The following is an 18,764-nucleotide window of genomic DNA, read 5'->3' on the forward strand; positions in this document are numbered from 1 at the left end:
CTTAGTATGGGGTGCCACCATAACGTCAAACATCTCTAAACTTTACCGACTGCGCAATAAAATAATCAAAATAATAACCAATACTCCAATGGATCACTCGGTTGGTACTTCACTAAAACAATTCGAAATATTTATGTAAAAAAAACTCTTCGACTATCACCTCTGTAAACCATTAATAAACGAGCGATTCTATAACACAAATACATTACTTAACTTGGCTAACTTGACTCGAAATAATTCTGTGCACAGCATGAGAAACCTTGAACACTACTTTGTACCTCCCAGCCGGACTAACTACGGGAATAATATGCTCAGCGTCATAACACCGAGATTACTCAACACTATATAAAAATGATGTCGACATAGCAAATCTAACCCAAAGAACTTGTTAGCAGTGTTTGTTTAGTGATGTACACCTCACTGCATTTTTGTGACTTGCAGTGCCCCTGCAGTGTATTTTATAAAGTACTGTTTTTTCTATTGTTAAATATGCATACGGTCGTGTCATTTTCTCTTTGTATTGCGATTGTTTCTTTGTGTGTTGCACTGCAATATTACGCTTTCTAAATCCAGAATGTACGACTTACACAAGTTGCAATAAAATGTGGTACATGAAATTATTTGCTGCTGTATTTGCGTTGTACGCACTGTTGTTTTGGTAACCAGGGGGTTGGAGCTTTCTCAAGCTGCAGTACTGCAGCTTTTCTCCAACCCCTCATGTACTTGTACATGACAAAAACTGAATCTGCATCTGAATCTGAATCTGAATCAGAGATGTAAAAGACGCGTCTTGTCAAAAGTCCGCTTTTGAATTGATGGCATTTTGAAGGCGAGCTCGTAAAACACTCCTGTTGAGGCCAGAACTCCAGATACAGATATCATCGGCATGGAGCGATATTTCAATAGTGTGTGGCACGCACTTCTCAATTCGAATGAGGCTGATGTGCACCACCCTGTGGCACACCTCGCGTGACATTGTGAGAGGCTGTTTTACCGCCCTTCGTGGACATCAACAGAGATCTGTTGGAGAGGTAATCGGATATTCATGTATACAAGCGACCTCAGATGCCTACCGATTCCAATGCAGATTTTATCACCTGATGTGCCAAACAGTCAAACGCTCCTCTTATGACTATGAACACTGCTAGAGTGATCCGACGCTGGGCTATTCCAAATCACTGTTGCTATAAGCGAGCTTCCTTCATTTTTTTTGAAGTGATAATCGTTAGACATCGCCTTGGAAGGGCGTACGCCACGATGCGTCTTTCTCGTTCCGAGCGAGCGTTCGTTCCCACGATTAGGGCGAACGCTGGAGCTCTTCTTTTAGCCAATGTTGGCCAATCTCCCTAAGTGGGTACGTTTGGCTTGACAAACCTGTGCCCAGGACGCTAGGCGGTTCCCGCTAGGCATGCACGCACAAGCGCTCGGCAACTTTGTTTTTTTATATGCCGTGCGGTCGCCGCGGGGTCCGCGCGCTCGGTTTATTCTTGGCATTTTTAACAGGAAAAATACGATTTGCTAAGCACGTTCGCTGTTAATAACTTTATAATTAAGAACAAAGAATTGGGAAATGGGAAAACTGGGATACGCCCCACATTTCTACGAGAATGCATAACTGGCGAAAGTAACATTTTTAGTGGGTGAATAGCGGGAAAAGAGATACTCAGTCGACTGAAATTGCGAAAATTAAAAATAGAGAAAGTGTAGAATAATAAATTCTACAAAAAAAAACTACCAAAATCAAAAATGCGGGTCTTATACACCTCCTCCGAAAAACGAAGCGCAAACTGAAAATCCTGGCGACGAACATTGTTAATGCAAAAAAATGCGAAAATGGACAAACTGTATAACGGCCTGCATTTCCGCCGTGATGCATAACTGGTGAAAGTAGCGGATGTAGTCGTTATCATTGGGTAGAAGGAGAAAATTGACCCAACAGATTTTTTGCAGAAAAATTCAACAAAAGAACAAAATAGCATGCTACAGAAATATTCTGACGAATAAAAGATATCCATTTGCATATCTTTTGCAAGCACATCTTTTTAAAAAATGCAAAGTTGCATTTCATACCACTTTTCCAAAACTGAAGTCCAAACAAAAAAGCCCGCAAAACAACATCGAAATTGTGAGTAAAAAACAGAGAAATTGAGAAAACCGTGTACCGTTCTGCATTTCCACACAGATGCCTAACTGGCTGAAGTAAAACAGGTATTCGTTATGATAGCGTAAATGGAAACGAATGGTCGATCAAAATATCTAAAAACCAAATAAAACCAAAGGACAAGTGTTAGAAAAAACAATCCGACGAAATGGAAAACTAGGGATCTCATTGATCTCCTACAAAAAAAAAAACGCCGACCAAATTAAAGACGCCCGCAAAACAACGTTCTCAATACGAATGAAAAATGCCAAAAAATGAGCCAACCGCGTAAGGCCGTGCACTTCCACAAAATCGCATAACTGCCTTAAGTGGCATGTTTATTGCTAAAATAGCGTAAATAGGGACAACTGGTCGATGGTCATTCTGAAAAAAATTACCTTCGGCCAAAAAATTAAATAAGAAACAGGCGCAGCTTGCACTACATCAGTGCAAGCGTGGAGAAAGAGCAAAGCTGGCGGCCCTTCGTCGCAGAGGGGGGCCACCGCTCTTGTTGCCGCTCACGTGAACTTCCGCACTCGCCACTGAAAGCTCTCCGTGACTGGCAGGCGCGGAGTGTTTTGTCTGCAGGCCTTCACATTTGTGCCAAAGCATGCGCTGGAACCCAAGGCCTTGTGAACTCAGCGTTCGTAGCGTGAGCTGTACTGTGATCCCCACTTCAGTGGCAGACGCACGTGGACTGTTTTATTTTTTATTTTTGCTAGCTCCTCACGTGGCGCAAGCCCACGCGAAAGCCAGGACGACGCCGGGTGCTCCTCACCAGTCTCACGCTCACATGCTCTCTGTATTTTTCCTTGGTATTTTTTCTCGTAACGCTCGACGGCGAAACTAAAAGCTTGAAGAGCTCTGCTATTAAAAAATACTTTGTCAAAAATAATCTGCAAATTAAAAAAATATGCATCCTATAAGTCTTCACCAAAAATGTAAGGCTAAACTGAAAAATTTTGAAAAATCCCGGCACTACGCCTTTCATCTTGGGAAAACTACACGATTTGCTAAGTAAAGGCACTCCATTCTTATGATGGTGTATATTCACGTCATTGGCTAAACAAAAAAAACTTGAGGACAATAACACAGCCCAACGAATTGGGCTCCTCATAGCCCAATCTAGGTGTACAGAACTCACACTCTACACAAGGAGCATAAGAAAGCTACGCAGTAGTAGACGATTCTCTGATTTTTGTGCGGATTTTGGAAAAAAAAAGAAAACTTCATAGGCCTTACCCAAGCATCTAGCATCCAGCAAGTATGAGCTTTCAGCTCTAGTAACTAAAAGAACTTTTTCGCCTCGACAAAGACGTTACTAAAGCACCAGCGAATGGTCCCATTCAGCCTTGGTTCCTGGCTAAACGGAGCGCGAGAGAAGCAATTACAAGAGGACGGAGCGCATCCTGTCGTGATTGTTACTCGCCGTTGTTTTTTTCCCGCTTTGTTTCGCCATGCGCCCTTACCAACTGTGCATATTTCCTTGTTATGCCAGCCTTGGCTATCTGCGAGGTGTCAAAACGGAGTGGCAAAATTGCGCTCCAATTTTTCTGTGTGCGAGGGCGAATGATTTACCGGCACACCCCCGATCATACTTAACAAGAACTGTATAATAGTTATTCTGCCTCATAATGCAGATAGAAATTTGAGGTAGTTGGGGTCCAAGTATTATATGCTTGGACCCCTTGTAACAGCGTCAACCTACTCTTCAAGGGACTATTGTAACAGCATCAACCTAATTTCTCGTAGATTGAGTTTCGGAAGGACAAACCTATCACAGCGAGGACAGAGGCGCCGCCAATCATGATGACCGCTTGAACAAAGTCGATCCAAAGTACAGCTGACAGTCCACCTGCACGAACCACAAGCAATTTTATGTGTTATAAACGTAACGAAGGCAAAGAACGAGCAGTATCACATTGTTGAAAAAAATGGCGGAACGCGAACCATATCAAAATTAAGTTCAACCGCACACATTCCAAACTAGGAGCCATTGTGCTGTCTAGCGCTATACCGATACTGGCATTCCAAGGCTGTCAGATTTTGCACGTCCATGCACCCTTCTCCAAATGCAAACGGATCATGCCGCAACGGACAAATATTCCAGAAGGCTCGAGCTTGAGCGAAGCTCCGGCAAAGCCGAGCTGTGGTAATACGCTCATGATGATATTTCTAGGCGGGGTAAAATGCTTTAGAAATCCGATGCATGCCATTTGCTGATCCTCGGGGGGACGGAAATGGTCCAGGGCCGCGCGCTCCAAGGAGGCAGGGTTTGGGCGTGGAGGCATTCGTCATTGCCTTCTCTCGATTTACTCGCTACCAGTGGCAGGCAAGTCCAGCATTTTTTATTTATTTAATACCCTAAGGGTCCAAGGGGGCCGGACATTGGCGGGGATCAAGGTAAACGCATTTAAACGTAGAGTTACACAAACATCAAAAGAACGCAATGCAGTGAGAATACCTAGGAATTATAGCTGCAAATGCAACGTACAGCAGTGGTCATTGTAAAACAAGTACATCATTGCACAGTCATAAATATTATGCAAAGACAACAACACGATTATCAAAGACAACAACACGATTGCAAAGACAACAACAATCATTGTTACAATTTTAAAAAAGAAGGGGCAAAAGAAAACATGATGCGTGACACCGGTTCTTTGTGGTCCTCTTAGCCAGTATTGATCGGAATTTGGAGCGTGACGTGGACGACGGGCAGGTAGAGTAAGTGTTTAGACACGTTGATGGTTTCCTAATTTTTAAAACATTTTACCTATGTTAACCTACCCTGACGCTGTTAACCAGATTTTAGACAAGTTCCGACGATTTGGGAAAGGCCTGTCTTTCACCGATAAATTGACTAAAAATGACTGCTTGCAGTTTTTAGACATTAACATCACGCTTTTACCAGACCACGTGTGTTGGCTTTACAAACCGAAGGTGCGAAAAGGGTTGTTGCCTTATCTGTCTGCGCACTCGAAGACAGTAAAAAAGGCAATCGCTTCTTCTCGCCTTCAAGGAGCAGTAGCAAAATCATGAAGCAAAAAAGCGTTGTAGTGCGGGCTTGTTGGTACATACTTGACAAAACATAACAGCGCTTAAACGGGATGAAACAAAGATTGACAAGACAAGGCGCTGACTAGCAACAACAAGGTTTATTTTATCATGGCGGAATATCTACCCTCGAAGAAGAAAACCGCAGAGAGAAGGAACAGATAAAGATAAAGAGATTGTAAACAACTTATATTTACATACACACTGTAAACGCAAACTAGCCGGAAATAAAGTTTTAATCAAGTAATGTGCCCTGAAAAGTACTTATAGCAAAAAATGTACTCCCTAGGCATGGTCTAAAAATGTGGACGAACCTCCATGGTAGTACCGTTGCCCATCCGTGTAGACAACGGGAGGATTTAGAACCTTTTAACACCATTTGTGAGATGGCGTACGGTTCCTTGTATAGTACCACGTCCAAAATAAACTCCCCATCTGGGATAATCATCTCAAGCGGGCGGTCGCCATGTTAGTCTTCTGTTGTTTCCGTGTATCAGCACTTCAACCGTGGCCTAATGCTAATTAGAACGAGTAAGCAGGACGCGACGGTTGCATGCAGCTACAAACCCCATACCGTACGTATACCCGTATAGATGCTTCAGCCAGCGCGATCACAGGCAGACAGCGCGGCCGTGTTGTTTCAATCTGTTTATTTTGGCGATAGGTGTTGTCAAACTCTGCTGATAACAAAGAGACAGTTCTTGCCGTCGCAAACAATTGCAGTGCTCATCTGCTTCGCTTGCTTACGCATATATAGACGATTGAAATTCTCGTGCCAGCGCGCCAACGCACCCGAATGCAGCGACTCAACTTGCCCTGGCGGCACGACTTGCTGCCCGGATGTAAACAACCTCCTTGCTATCAACGCAGCGCGGCCGGTGGCTCGGTGAGGCCGGAGCTTCAAGCCTCGCCTTGGGCCATCGTTTTTTCTTATTTGAGAAGGACTAGTAGTGCCATTTGGTGGAAAGATTTTTATGTGCCCCTGTCACACGAGGAACGGCCGCTAACAGCATTTGGATACGGCGACAGCTGTGGACAGCCGGCTGGTAAGTGGTCTGTTATCAGTCGATGCGTTTGTCAAACGTTTGGATAGGGTTAACTGCGAAGTACCCGTGCCGCACACAGCACGTACACGCACGGGCAAAGAAAAAAGCGCTAACTCGTTTTATTGTACTTGTTGGTGGCTTTTGGGGTATGCATTCGCATTCTTTTGTAGGCAGGTTTGTAACAGGGCATTCGAGATGAAATCGTTTATCGCGCGCGGAGTCGTTTCAAAGCAACGTGACGGTTACTAAGGTAGCCGAATCGCCTCCGATAGCGGTGCATCGTCGGGCCCGGTCGGTGAATATTGTGGGACTCTGTCTCTCATATGCATCGGACTGCTCGTGTTCTTTTTAGTTAACTGCTCTACTTTGTAATATCTATTTGTTAACGCTCCTGATGGCTTGCCTGTCCAAATATGTCTTTGTGTTGTTTTCGTTCAAGGCTCTGACTCATTCTTAGCGCTCTGGTCGGGGAAAGCCGCAGATCAGACGGCCACACCCTTCGAAAACTGTGCCCTGTAGATTCAATGGGGTTGTTTGCTCGCTTGAGTCGACTCTGCACATCTGACAGCGTACCCTATTAAGGAAACGGTGACATGCGTAAAAGATGCTATGAGCCTATCGAACGATTAAATGCATATAGTGTGGACCACGACGGCGACGTGGTTCGAAACCGACATGTTTTTATTCCCTTTCGGATGATAATGAAGGGTCTGTATACAATCGGGGCCCGTCAGTCGCCAGCTAAGGCCACGCAATTAAAAACACAAATTCATGCCCTTATGGAAGAGAACCGAGTTTGCCGTAGCATGACACAAGTCTGCCGGGCATAAAAAAGTATATAATTTTTTAGAAGAACAATGCACACACTCTTCTTTTGTTGGTAATAACTTTGTCATAATCAATAGTAAGACCATACACAAAAATTACTCGATTCATCTGACTCTCGATTTTGACACGGAGCTTGCAGCTCCAAAAAGTGCACTGTGGTTTTGCGTGACGGAAACTTCTACAATCACGGTAAATTAACTAAGGCAGGTGTGTGTGGCATGCAGCGTTGGTAAGTTTGCGGCAATAGCGTTTCCATTTCAGCTGTTTTTTTTTTGGTTGCCATGCAATCACAAGTAATTTGGTGCCATGAACGAGGTTTACGTTAGCTAACAAGGCTGTAGTAACGGTTGCGGCTACAAATGACCTTATGCACCAATCATGCTTGTCAGCTCGGTGACACAGAATAATAATTTGTCAGAATACGGATGACTGAGTCGCCTAGTTTATCACTACTGTAAAAAAAGAAAGTGTTTTCTGACCCAGTGAAGGACTTTCCTGTATGACTAGCTGTGTTATGACAGATGACCATACTTGATGAGACAAGCCGTAACAAATTAGCTTTGGTTGTAACACCAGGAGGGAAATAGGTGGAGGTATCTGCAAGTATAACTGAAACAGTGAGGCCTGTCCGGCATGAATTCATTATTTGCTGACACTATTTTCTTCTGCAGATCCTGATACATGATCGAGTTGAATGACTTCATAGATCTTAAGGCAGGATAGGCTGTGCTGTACAAGGCAAGGCTGCATTCGGAAACCAAGTTGGTCCCTCCAGCAGAAGTGAGTATTGCCACGGCTTGCAACAGCCGTCCAGCTCGAAAAAACTGCACTTTTTCTATGAAAGTGAGCCACCATGGTAGGGGAGAGACAGTGTAAGGGTTTGCATCTTTAACTGTGTGCCCATTCACTTGAATAGATGCAAGCTGGCATCTTAAAGCAAGAGACAGCAGTTAACAAAATCATGCAATACCAAAGTGTTTTTCAGTCAAAAACAAAAACTAATCTATCAACCTACAGAGACTTGCATTTTATCTTCACTGTCATTTAAAGTTGTGCTCGAGTATATTATGCGTAAGTAATATCTTTTTTATTGCTGCCAAAGCCACGACAGTTAATGTACTGGCACTTGGTTTTATGAAGCCTTTGCATTCCTAATTTAGGTACTGGAATTCGCAGGGAACCTGGCCTTACAATTTTATTACTGTACCGAATTATTAAGTTCATTTAACCATAGTGCCTGTTTTGAATTTTACGTGTGGGGCATTTTTTTTCTTTTTTGCTTTTTCAGGCAGATGTTCCCCTTACCCCCTGCCTGCATTCCGTGAACGGGGAAGTTAGCCTCCACATCGATGGCCAGCGTGTCTTGACTGCATCATCTTTACTGGGAGGACTGTGTAGTCTGTTTGCATCGTTCTGGGTTTTCAACATTCAATATCCCAAGAAGGCACACAGAGCTCTAACGTTTGTGGAACATGCCTTTTTGGACCTTGCGACCACCAAACCACGAGTGAAGGATTTAGAACTAATTAACTTTTATCGCATCAATATCGTTCACTATTATTTGTTTTCAATCCTGTAATCATTGGATAGTAGTCAAAGAGAATTCCTTATTATATTTCTGACTTTTTCTTTCTTCTTTTTTTACTGAAAAGGGGATATTTGATGGGCCGTTCTGTATGCTGATAATACAGCTATCTTTCAGTGAAGCAATAATATTAACAAACTAATTTAACTTGAAACAATTATCTAAATAATATTGGCAACTGGTGGGAAATGAATCAACTAAAAATTATCCCAAAAACACGAATTTCATGGCTTTTTGTTCTCACTCTAAAGAAGCTGTCGCGATACCACCCATTCTGTTCTATATCATTGCAATTAACCCGTCAGACTCGGTCACTTTTCTTGGCGCATTTGTGTCTTTATCAAAACGCACTGGTATTTTCCGCAGCATATTTTTCGTTCTTTATATTACTCATTTATCCATAGCCTTCTCACTGCAGTCTGTCTCCTACATCATTTATCTCTTGTGCCTTTACCACCTACAAAATGCTTGTTACCTTTCAATATCAAATCGTTGCACAGCTCTCGCTCATTTCACCACAAATTAAAAAAATTGTTTTGTTGTTGTAAACCACCGCAACCATTTTTTCTTCACTTTGTGTACTTAGTACTAATGCGTACTGATAAGTTCTGATAAATACTGACGCGTTCTCGATCCTCTAGTATTATATAATGATTTCACTTACCATGCGGTTGTGTTTGTGCCTATCTGTTTTTCAAGTATTTCCAGTTGTATTATTATTTTTTCTACAAAATGTTCAACTAGCACACAGCTCTCGCTCATTTCACCACCTACTGAAATTTTGTTGTTGTTGTCAACCGCTGCAACCATTTTTTTCACTGTGTACTGAGCGCTGATGCGTACTGATAAGTTCTGATAAGTACTGACGCGTTCTCGATCCTCTAGTATTCTATAATGATTTCACCTACCATGCGGTTGTGTTTGTGCCTATCTTTGTTTTTCGCGTATTTCCAGTTCTTGTAGTAATATTGTTTCTACGGTTTGTTCAACTAGCATCGTATTGCTGTCTTCAATTCCTAACTGGCGTGTTATTTAGCAATGTACCATTTGTGATTTCCAATATGAGGTCGCCATAAGTATTTACATCGGAACCTCCTTGTGTACACCATGTACCATGTAAACTTGTCTGCGAAAGTTCGTTTGAAATAAACCTGAAATCGAGAAAAACCGTGTGAAATCAGTACTCCCGCAGGGAACTAGAAATTCTCCCTTGTGGCCTTGAAAACCTCCTTTCGGAAGGCCTACAAAACTCCCCAAGCTTTCGTCAAACTCCATTCAAAAGAAGTAAATGTTTCCCATGAACCTCCTAAAAACGCCCCTAAACTAACATAAGTACTTCCAAAGGGAGCCATAATAGGCTCCTATTCAAGCGCCTAAAAATTCCATAAACATCACTTCAAAACGCCCTTCAGGAAGTACAGAATACTCCATTTTGACCTCCTTAAATTCTCCCGAACATTTCTTAACACTCCCTAAATACCTCCTTTCTATAACCTAAAAACGCCCTGTTTTGAGGAGGTAAACAAAACCTCCCTGTTCCATGTAGTAAAAAAACTCCTACAAGGAGGACCACTAGAGGACAGGCGAAAAAGAAACTCTAGGGAGTATATGGGAGGGAAAAAAGTTTAGAGTGCATGGACACGCGGGAACAAAGTTGTCATCGCTCAGGATAATCGTGCGCCTTTTGTAGCAAGTCAATACATGGCTTGCTCACGGTCAAGCAAAATCATGCCATCACCAGATTCACGAAGGTTTCGATGCTCCGGTTGCCCGTTTGCTTGCAGCTGGGTTTCCCTTAACGCTTGTGACAGCGGTGGCCGATTCCTTGCTACAGAAGTTGAAAAGAAATTGACCCCGAAGGACAGACGGCCGTAGGCGCAATAAACCGGTGGTTGTTTCTTACATCCATCGAGTGGCACACGACCTGAAAAATGTGGCTAACAGGCACAAAGTGCCCGTCGTCTTTTCTGCGCCTTGCAAGTTGGCTAGCCTTCGTCCCAAGATCCCGAAAGGAATGAAACAGAAACCAGTTTCCCTAATACGACATGCAACGCCTTGCGTGAACTGTGCAACCGGGGTGGTGACATGATCACGCTCACATGCGGGCGGGTGTACATCTGTCAAACGGGCCGCTGTCTGGACGATCGTTTAAGGGAACATGAGCTGTCTATCTGTAACAAAACGTGTTCCCACCTTCCGCAGCACTGCACGGCTTGTGAAAGCAAGCCATGCGAGACGGTTTTGAATCAGACGCAGGTCTGAGCAAAAGCCAACAGGACGCAAGGGAATTAATTGAGGCATTCTTTATTCGAAAGCATGCCGAACAGTGTGTGAGTAAACCATTCAAGTGCTTGTAAACGTTATATCATGTGATAAAGATTGTGACCTGTGTGTGCATGTGCTAGCGTGGGTATATTAGTATGCTCAATTTTTCAATAAACTAGTTGTGAGTCTGCGCTCGTCCTGTCTCTTCTGTTCCCTGTCCCAACTGTATGAGCACTTTTACATATAAGTCAAAAACTTTTACACGTGCGCCCTTAATCATGCGCTGCCGGCGTTTTCGCGCGCATTTTTCTTCTAGTCATACTTTGGCACGGATTGGGCATTTTGCATCCATTCACTGAGCTGTACTGGGTGTTATTGTCAAGTTTTACAGCCCATGGCTTCTGGGGGGTCATCCATACGAGGCTCCGTGCTGTGAGCGGTGGTGCTCACAAAGCGGCCAAATATACCCTCGGCTGGTGCCTGGTCTCGCGGTGCGTTTCTTTCGCATCCCATGGCCGAAACAGGGGTGTTTGGGCTTCGTCTTACCTTCACTTCTCTCTCGCTGTTTGTCCAGATTTGGCGAAAAAGACAAAGCGATTGAGGCTGTATCAGCAGCATGACCCTTTTTATTATACCAAGCAATAACCTCAATTCCATCGAGAATGTGCCTAACCACTATTGCGCAATTACAAATACATGCATATTTTTGTGCTCCTAATAGCGCGACCGCACGATCGCTGCACAGAATAAGAGAACTTCTTATGTTGAATATATAGGTGTCATGTGCTGGAGGCAATACCTGAGTATTATTTGTAGTGAAATTTACAGTGTTTGCAGTTCTCTTCGCTGGTCATCTGCCATTGCAAACCGTTTGCGTACTGTTTCCCCAATCACCTATGTAGGTCTACAGCATGGGTGACCTACACTGGACGGGGTGACATCAAGACAAAGCAAACCAGCCAACTGTATTCGTCATACCAGACGTGCTGCAAGCCCTTTATGGCACGGAACTTCATAGGTCCTCCCCACACACAACCCACAAAGTGGGCTCACCAACTGTTTCCCCAGTGGTATTCAGCTGTATCAATGACTCCCTGTAGTTCTTGCTGCTTTATTGGCGCTCATGGTGGGTACGCAAATATATCCCATCGTTTGAACCTCGCCATTAGCATACGGAAATCGAATGCAAGTCTAGGCAATCGGTAAGGCATGACAACTGAAAAGCCCAGCTTTCCCGCGAGGAGCAAGGGGATTCTTACCTATGACGTTAAAACTACTCGCGACGACGTCCAGGTTTCAAAATCCACTCGCAAATTATCGTTGCTGTTAGCTGTAAATCTGTAAAGCTATAGCCAGTGAAGAGTCATGCTAAATGTCATTGTTTGTTACCGTACGCGTTACGTGTTCTTGGAGTGACTCGTGTCGGGACCTACCTTGTGAAATGCGCTCATGATGTCATCACCAAAGATGGCTCTCTTGCTGCGCCTTAGAAGGTCCTCGCTTGAAGTGTAACACCAGAAAGACTTTAGCCGGGTGTTTTTTAGGGGCGAAGCTCCTCTTGCTCGGGCACCGTCCCGGCCGTACACGATACATTGTACACGGCACATTGATAATGATTGTGGCAGGATCCCCCTAGGGATTGGCCAACCAAACATTGGCCGAAGAGGTCACAACGTTCAACGCGTTCGTTGCTACCCAACCAGAAAGAGAGGAAGAAGAAGAGGTTTTCGTTCGTCGCCCGCGAGCTCAGGACACTTGCTCGGGCCCTGTCCCGTCCCTTGTTGCTGCCATACACGGCGTAATGATGATGATTGTGGCAGGATCCCCCTAGAGATTGGCCAACCAAAGATTGGCCGAAGAGGTCAAAACGTTCAACGCGTTCGTTGCTACCCAACAAGGAGGAGAGGAAAAAGAAGAGGTTGTCGTTCGTCGCCAGCGAGCTGAAGACACGTACCGGAGGTACACGACACAAGACGCTCTGCAGAAGGCGACGGCCAAGGTGGCTAAAAGGTCCCACACCGAATTCGCCAACTTACCCATGGAGATTCTCATCGTCCCAAGCAAGCCCTACATAATCAGCACAAACAACCACGTCATCGACGGGCTTGTCAACGGGGAGGTGGAAAGCTTAACGTGTCGAGTCTTTATATGATGTGTGGGCGAATGTTTCACCGTTTTACCGATAAGCATTCTAGCTTCGCCCCTCTCATCATCATTCACTTTGTGGAGCTGGCGGGATTTTTTTTCCCTCTGAACTTAAGAAAGGAAAAGTAGTACCCGTTCATAAGAAAGGTGATCGCGGTGTGTTAAATAACTATCGCCGTATAACTATACTGCCCTTTTTCAGCAAGTTAATAGAAACAACTTATTGTAATTAGGCTGTGGAAATATCTCTAAATTCAGACTACTGACCCCTTGTCAGTTTGGTTTTCGGCCTAATTTTTCGACTGAGGCGGCTCTTATCGAGGTTGTAGGAGGTCGATGAGGCGGTGCGGCCGAGCCCACGTTTATTTCGGTTGCGTTGGCCTTGCCATGGTCAGGACGACGCGCGTAGAAACGGGGTGCCGTTCCAGACCGGGTGCCGGGTGCCGAGTATGTTCCGCTGTGCCAGCTGGCCAATCTGGTGATGATGATGGTGGCGCTTAAGATGAGGTTGGTGGCGCTACAAGGTAACTGATTTCATGAAACAATCAATTCATTGCGGCCTATTAGGAGCAGCTATATTTGTCGACCTCACAAAGGCATTTTATTCCATTACTCACGATATTCTTTTTTCAAAAGTAGAATCATTGAATGACTGTGGGCCAACATTAGCGCTACTACAGTCATATCTGGCAGATAGGCTTCAGGCTCTGGAATGCAGTGGGATACTATCCGAATACAAGACAGTAAATATAGGCGTCCCGCAGGGTTCCATATTGGGACCACTGCTGTTCTCTTTATTTATAAACGATCTTCCATCTTGTTAAAATATTTCAAAATGCATGCTTCGCGGAAATGCCACCACTGTTTATTTGCCTGATTCTGACCTCTCGAACCTTACTAAAAAATTAAACGACGATATAATGAGGTTATCCGCTTGGTGCCGAAACAATAGGTTTGAAACAATAGGTTGGCCGAAACAACAATTGTGAAACTAGTAAAACTATTTTCATAATTTTTCACTCCCATCATAAGGAAATTACCTCAATCGGTTATTTTCGCCTTGGCTCACATTTTATCTACCCGTCAGATTACACCACATTCCTAGTTGTGGTGCTCCATAAACATTTAGAATTTCACTTGCACATCAAATCACTTATTAGTAAAATTGCGTTTGGTATTCATGTACTAATTAGAACTCGTGCATATTTTCCTCGGCCAGTTCTCAATTCTCGATAGAACTGCATTGTACACAGTCATTTATCATATTGTTTAGGCTCGTGCGGAAGCACCTATGATGTTCATCTATCACCGCTTGCTTCTCTGCGAAATCGAGCCGTCTGAATCATTAATTTCAGCCATCCGAGAGAGAGTGCTCCAAATATATATTTTGACCTTCGAATCCTACCCCTTCTTTTTCAATATAAAATAAAAAATGTGCATTTTGCTCCATCACGCAAGACATAATGAATTGACCCACAACTGCATCGACCAGTCGTTACTTTTAAACCCCAACAATACCCGCTTTTCAGAACACAATAATCTAATAATACCGAAAATTCGCTCTAACTACGGCAAACAAACTGCCGTATTCGCAGCCATTTCAATATGCAATGAACGACCCACCCCTCTTAAATCAATTCACTTTCCCCATTTATTCTGAAACCAATTAAAATGTTTTCTATTATTTACCTTGGCATAATGTATCAACGTGTTTGTAATCTAGCTCCTTTTGTTGGAGTGCTTCTGTTCTTATGTCTAATCCCTTTTACTGCAATGTTTGATGTGCATTTGTTTGTATTACTACAAATAGATGTATATGTGTGTGCGTGCTTATATACATTATGTATTGCTTTCTGCCTGTTTTTGCTCATTTTCTTTTGATGTATTGTTTACTTGTTGCCTACTCTAACTCTTGCGCCCCTTCTCACAGGAGGTCCCTCGACAGTTTTGTAACTACGGGACCTCCTTCCGTATTACTACTTGTACGATCTTTTAAAACGTCAAAATAGACTTCAACTTCAACTTCAACTTTATTTACAAAAAAAGGTTTCCAGCAAGCTGGTTGAAAAATACACAGAAGTCGTTTTCGACCACGGTGACAAATGAATGGGCTTAATTTTTCTTTTTCCCATTCTTTTTTCACCATGCTCAAAAACGACTTGTGCATATATTTATATAGCGAACCAGAAATGGAAAATGAGGGGCTCGGTAAATTAACACAGAATAAGGGTTGGCAGTCCAGAAAAACTGGGAAAGCAAAGGGGGGAATGCGGTAGGTCATAGAAACAGGTGAAGAATTTTTGGGGTCAGAAAGGAGTCACCCCGAGTAGCCCGAGTGGCGCTGGCTACCACCCCCAAGTGCAGGAAACAAAAAATACCTGAACATAAATACCCGAGTAGGTGGTGGGGAAACAGCCCGGCCTGTAGCGTAGTGGTTATCGCACCAGACAAGTATTCTGGAGGTCGTGGGTTCGGATCCCACCCGGCGGGCGTTTTTTCACCACTTTCTTTCTGAATCAAAAAATTCTTCATCTGTTTCTATGACCCACCACAACCTCGCTTTTGCTTTCGGAGGTTTTCTTGACAGCCAAACCTTAGTTTCTGTCTCATTTCACCCAGCCCCTCATTTCCCATTTTCTGACTCGTTATATATATATATATATATATATATATATATATATATATATAAAAAGAAGGGCCCGACTGACTGACTGACTCATCAAATCCCAGCCAAAACTGTTAAATCTAGATAGTTGGAATTTCACGAGTTTATTTGGGTCATTGAGTAGGTGCTTACTCAGGCGGGTTTTCCAGAAATTGCACTCCTAATCGCGGAAAAGCGCGAAATTGTGGTTTCATGAATTCGTGAATTTTTTCGGTCACTTATTCACATATCGAAGCGTTTTTGCTGATATATATAGCCCTTAAGGATATCTAAAAAGTGGTTTTTGGATTTCGGCCTCACCTACACTAGCGAGGTGATTCCGCATTACGGAAATAAAATGGTGTTCCTAAAGATTCTCAAATAAATCTTTCACCCATTCAGTTATCCGAGTGATTTTTGCTGGCATATGTTACTCATACAAATACACCGAACCTCTTTTAAGGATTTCGCCATGCGACGCAGCTAAAAGGGCCAAATTGGTTTTTACAAATGACACGGCTGACGAGCCAAAAAGGCCTAACAGTTTATGTACACGTCTAGCCAAACTGCTCTTTCAAACGGCTACACATTTCCAGGGCACATTCTGATTACGGTGTTGGAGGTCAATATTTCTGAAAATTTTAAAAATGCCACGATGGGAAAGTGAAAAGCGGTAAAATAGTTTTTCCGATATTATTTTTTTTACCGCCTGCCATTTGAGATATCGAACTGGTTTTGGTGTAGATAGGCAACTTATTCAGCTATGTAAACACTGTTGTACAACATTTTTCAATGACCCCCTCCCAATAGAAGCAAGCAGGATTGCGGGAAAGCACTGTGTTATTACACATTCTTAAATAACTACACAGCCAGTGGATATCTCCCATTCGTTTTTTCTTGAAAATGGTGCACATACAATTGCCCCAAAACCAATTTCAGGATTTCGTCCTAACATCGCCCAAGAAGGCCAGCGAGACTTTTTAATCGGCATCCCTTTGGACGTAAAATTCCGTTGAGTTTTCCCGCGTTCGCTTAGCGGTCGCCATCTGTTGACACCTTCGGCAACTACGCTTCTCCCGTAGGAGCTGGTGTCATATATCATAAATGTAAAAGAGAAGATATACCAGTAAAAAGCGCAAAGGTTAGCCCTCGGCATCTCTTCGGACACCCTGCAACCCCGCACCTCCCGCAGGGAGCTCATGTGAACTCATATATATATATATATATATATATATATATATATATATATATATATATATATATATATATATATATATATATATATATATATTGTGGGCGTGGGTGAGTGCATTCAACGTTAATGAGCACTTGCTTCGCTGTAGGACCCTGTGGCCAATCGCCGTGAGTTGCTAGGGCCAATCTCTCATCTGTGCATACCCATTATAATCATCATCTGTAGATAATCATCGTCACGAGTGGCTGGTTCTGTCGAGTCACCGACGGGCGGATTAAAACCCAGACTGCTGGTACTGCTGCCGACTTGTGTGGGGTCTTCCCTCGCCTTACAAGTGGTGGAGGTTGCTTCTTTCGATCCTGACCTCTCCCTGACCAAGCTGCACCCCTGGAGCTCCGTTCCGGCCGCCGTGTGCTACCGCCAACCCAACCAATGGAGCGAGAAGGCGCACCGAATGCTGGCGCTTCTACCTTGCCGGCATGGATGGTGACTTGCCCCCAGCGCGACCCTCCATCCTTCGCTGGACGTCGTGGGGAAGACGTCGAAGAGTGGCTTGACCAGTTCAACCGGGTCTGCCAGTTTAACAGGTGGGACGACAAGTTCAAGGTAGAGAATGTCGGTCTTTCCCTGCATGAAGTTGCGAAGAGGTGGTACCTTAACCAAGAGCACACCATAACCGATTGGGCCTCTTTCACTGAAAAGATCCGCCAGATATTTGGCACACCGTCTGCTCGGTCAGATGAGGCCAAGAGGACACTAGATTGTCGCTGGCAGCGCCCAGACGAGACATATTCGTCTTACATTGAAGACGTCCTCTCTCTCTGCCTTCGGGTTAACCCAGACATGTCAGAGGCTGACAAGGTTCGTCATCTCCTCAAAGGCATCGCAGAGTTTGCATTTAACTCGCTTGCCTTGCAAAATCCAACTTGTGTGGATGATGTTCGGACCACCTGTCAGCGCCTGGACCAGCTAAAAGCAATTCGCCTGCAGCCAAGGCAGGAATCAGCTCCTCTTCCTCATGAGTCGGAGCTGCGTGCCCTTATACGCGATATTATCCGCGAGGAGCTCAAACAGCAAGGCCCATCGTGTTCTCATGGTGACCGCTGCACCAAGCCTGCCAGTGATTTGCGGGGAATGATTAAAGAGGAGCTGGCGTCGATGACGTGTAGTCCACGAAGCGCCCCCGCAGTGGTTCTCGGCACGCCCTCGTACGCGGACGCAGTTTCGCATGCGCCGGTCTCGCCGATTGGAATTCCTGAGCCTCCGCCCATGGTCGGCAAGTTAACGGCCATTTCCTCACCGCCCCCTGCTTCGAATGCGTATTACAACTGGCGACCTCTTCAGGATTTCCGTCGTAACGAACGGCCGGTCTGCTTCTATTGTGGAATCCGCGGCCACATCTCGCGGTTTTGCCGACGGCGCCAGCAAGATGAGCGGCGAGGCTACGCGCCCTACGAGCGCGACGTTCGCTACAGCTACGGACCTCGACGACCTGGATATCCACCTCACGACCGCTCCCCGTCGCCGCAGTTTTCTCCAGACCGTTCGCGCCGTCAACTGGATCCCAGACGCCGTTCCCCTTCGCCCGGTCGTCGTTTCGTCTCGCCTCTTCACCCCGTTTCGAACGACGCCAACCACCTTCCGGAAAACTAGATGCTGCAGTTTACGGAGGGGAAACTGCATCGTGCGAACTGTTCACAACTCCTCCGGCGCGCCCCTCGAACACTTTACCTGTAATCGTTGAAGGAATTTTTGTACAAGCGTTAGTGGACACTGGAGCCAGTATTTCTGTTATGCATAGTGATCTGTGCGCTCGACTACGCAAGGTGAAGACACCCTCCAATGGCCCTTCGTTATGT

The 18,764-nt window shown here is 44.5% G+C and overlaps 1 protein-coding gene across 5 annotated transcripts in view; it reads right to left on the reverse strand.

The window, feature by feature from the left end:
• The window catches only part of LOC144165167 (sodium/mannose cotransporter SLC5A10-like), a 349,040-nt gene that overhangs the window by 183,391 nt on the left and 146,885 nt on the right, over positions 1–18,764 (reverse strand). For all 5 annotated transcript variants that reach the window (XM_077695277.1, XM_077695276.1, XM_077695275.1 and 2 more), the window contains one exon: positions 3,915–3,995. In XM_077695277.1, the coding sequence (XP_077551403.1) occupies positions 3,915–3,995 (81 nt within the window). The remainder of the gene's footprint in view (positions 1–3,914; positions 3,996–18,764) is intronic.

The sequence above is a fragment of the Haemaphysalis longicornis genome, unplaced genomic scaffold (assembly GCF_048455015.1).
Source record: "Haemaphysalis longicornis isolate Haplotype H1 unplaced genomic scaffold, Haemaphysalis longicornis Haplotype H1 scaffold_14, whole genome shotgun sequence".
Classification (NCBI taxonomy): Eukaryota; Metazoa; Arthropoda; class Arachnida; order Ixodida; family Ixodidae; genus Haemaphysalis; species Haemaphysalis longicornis.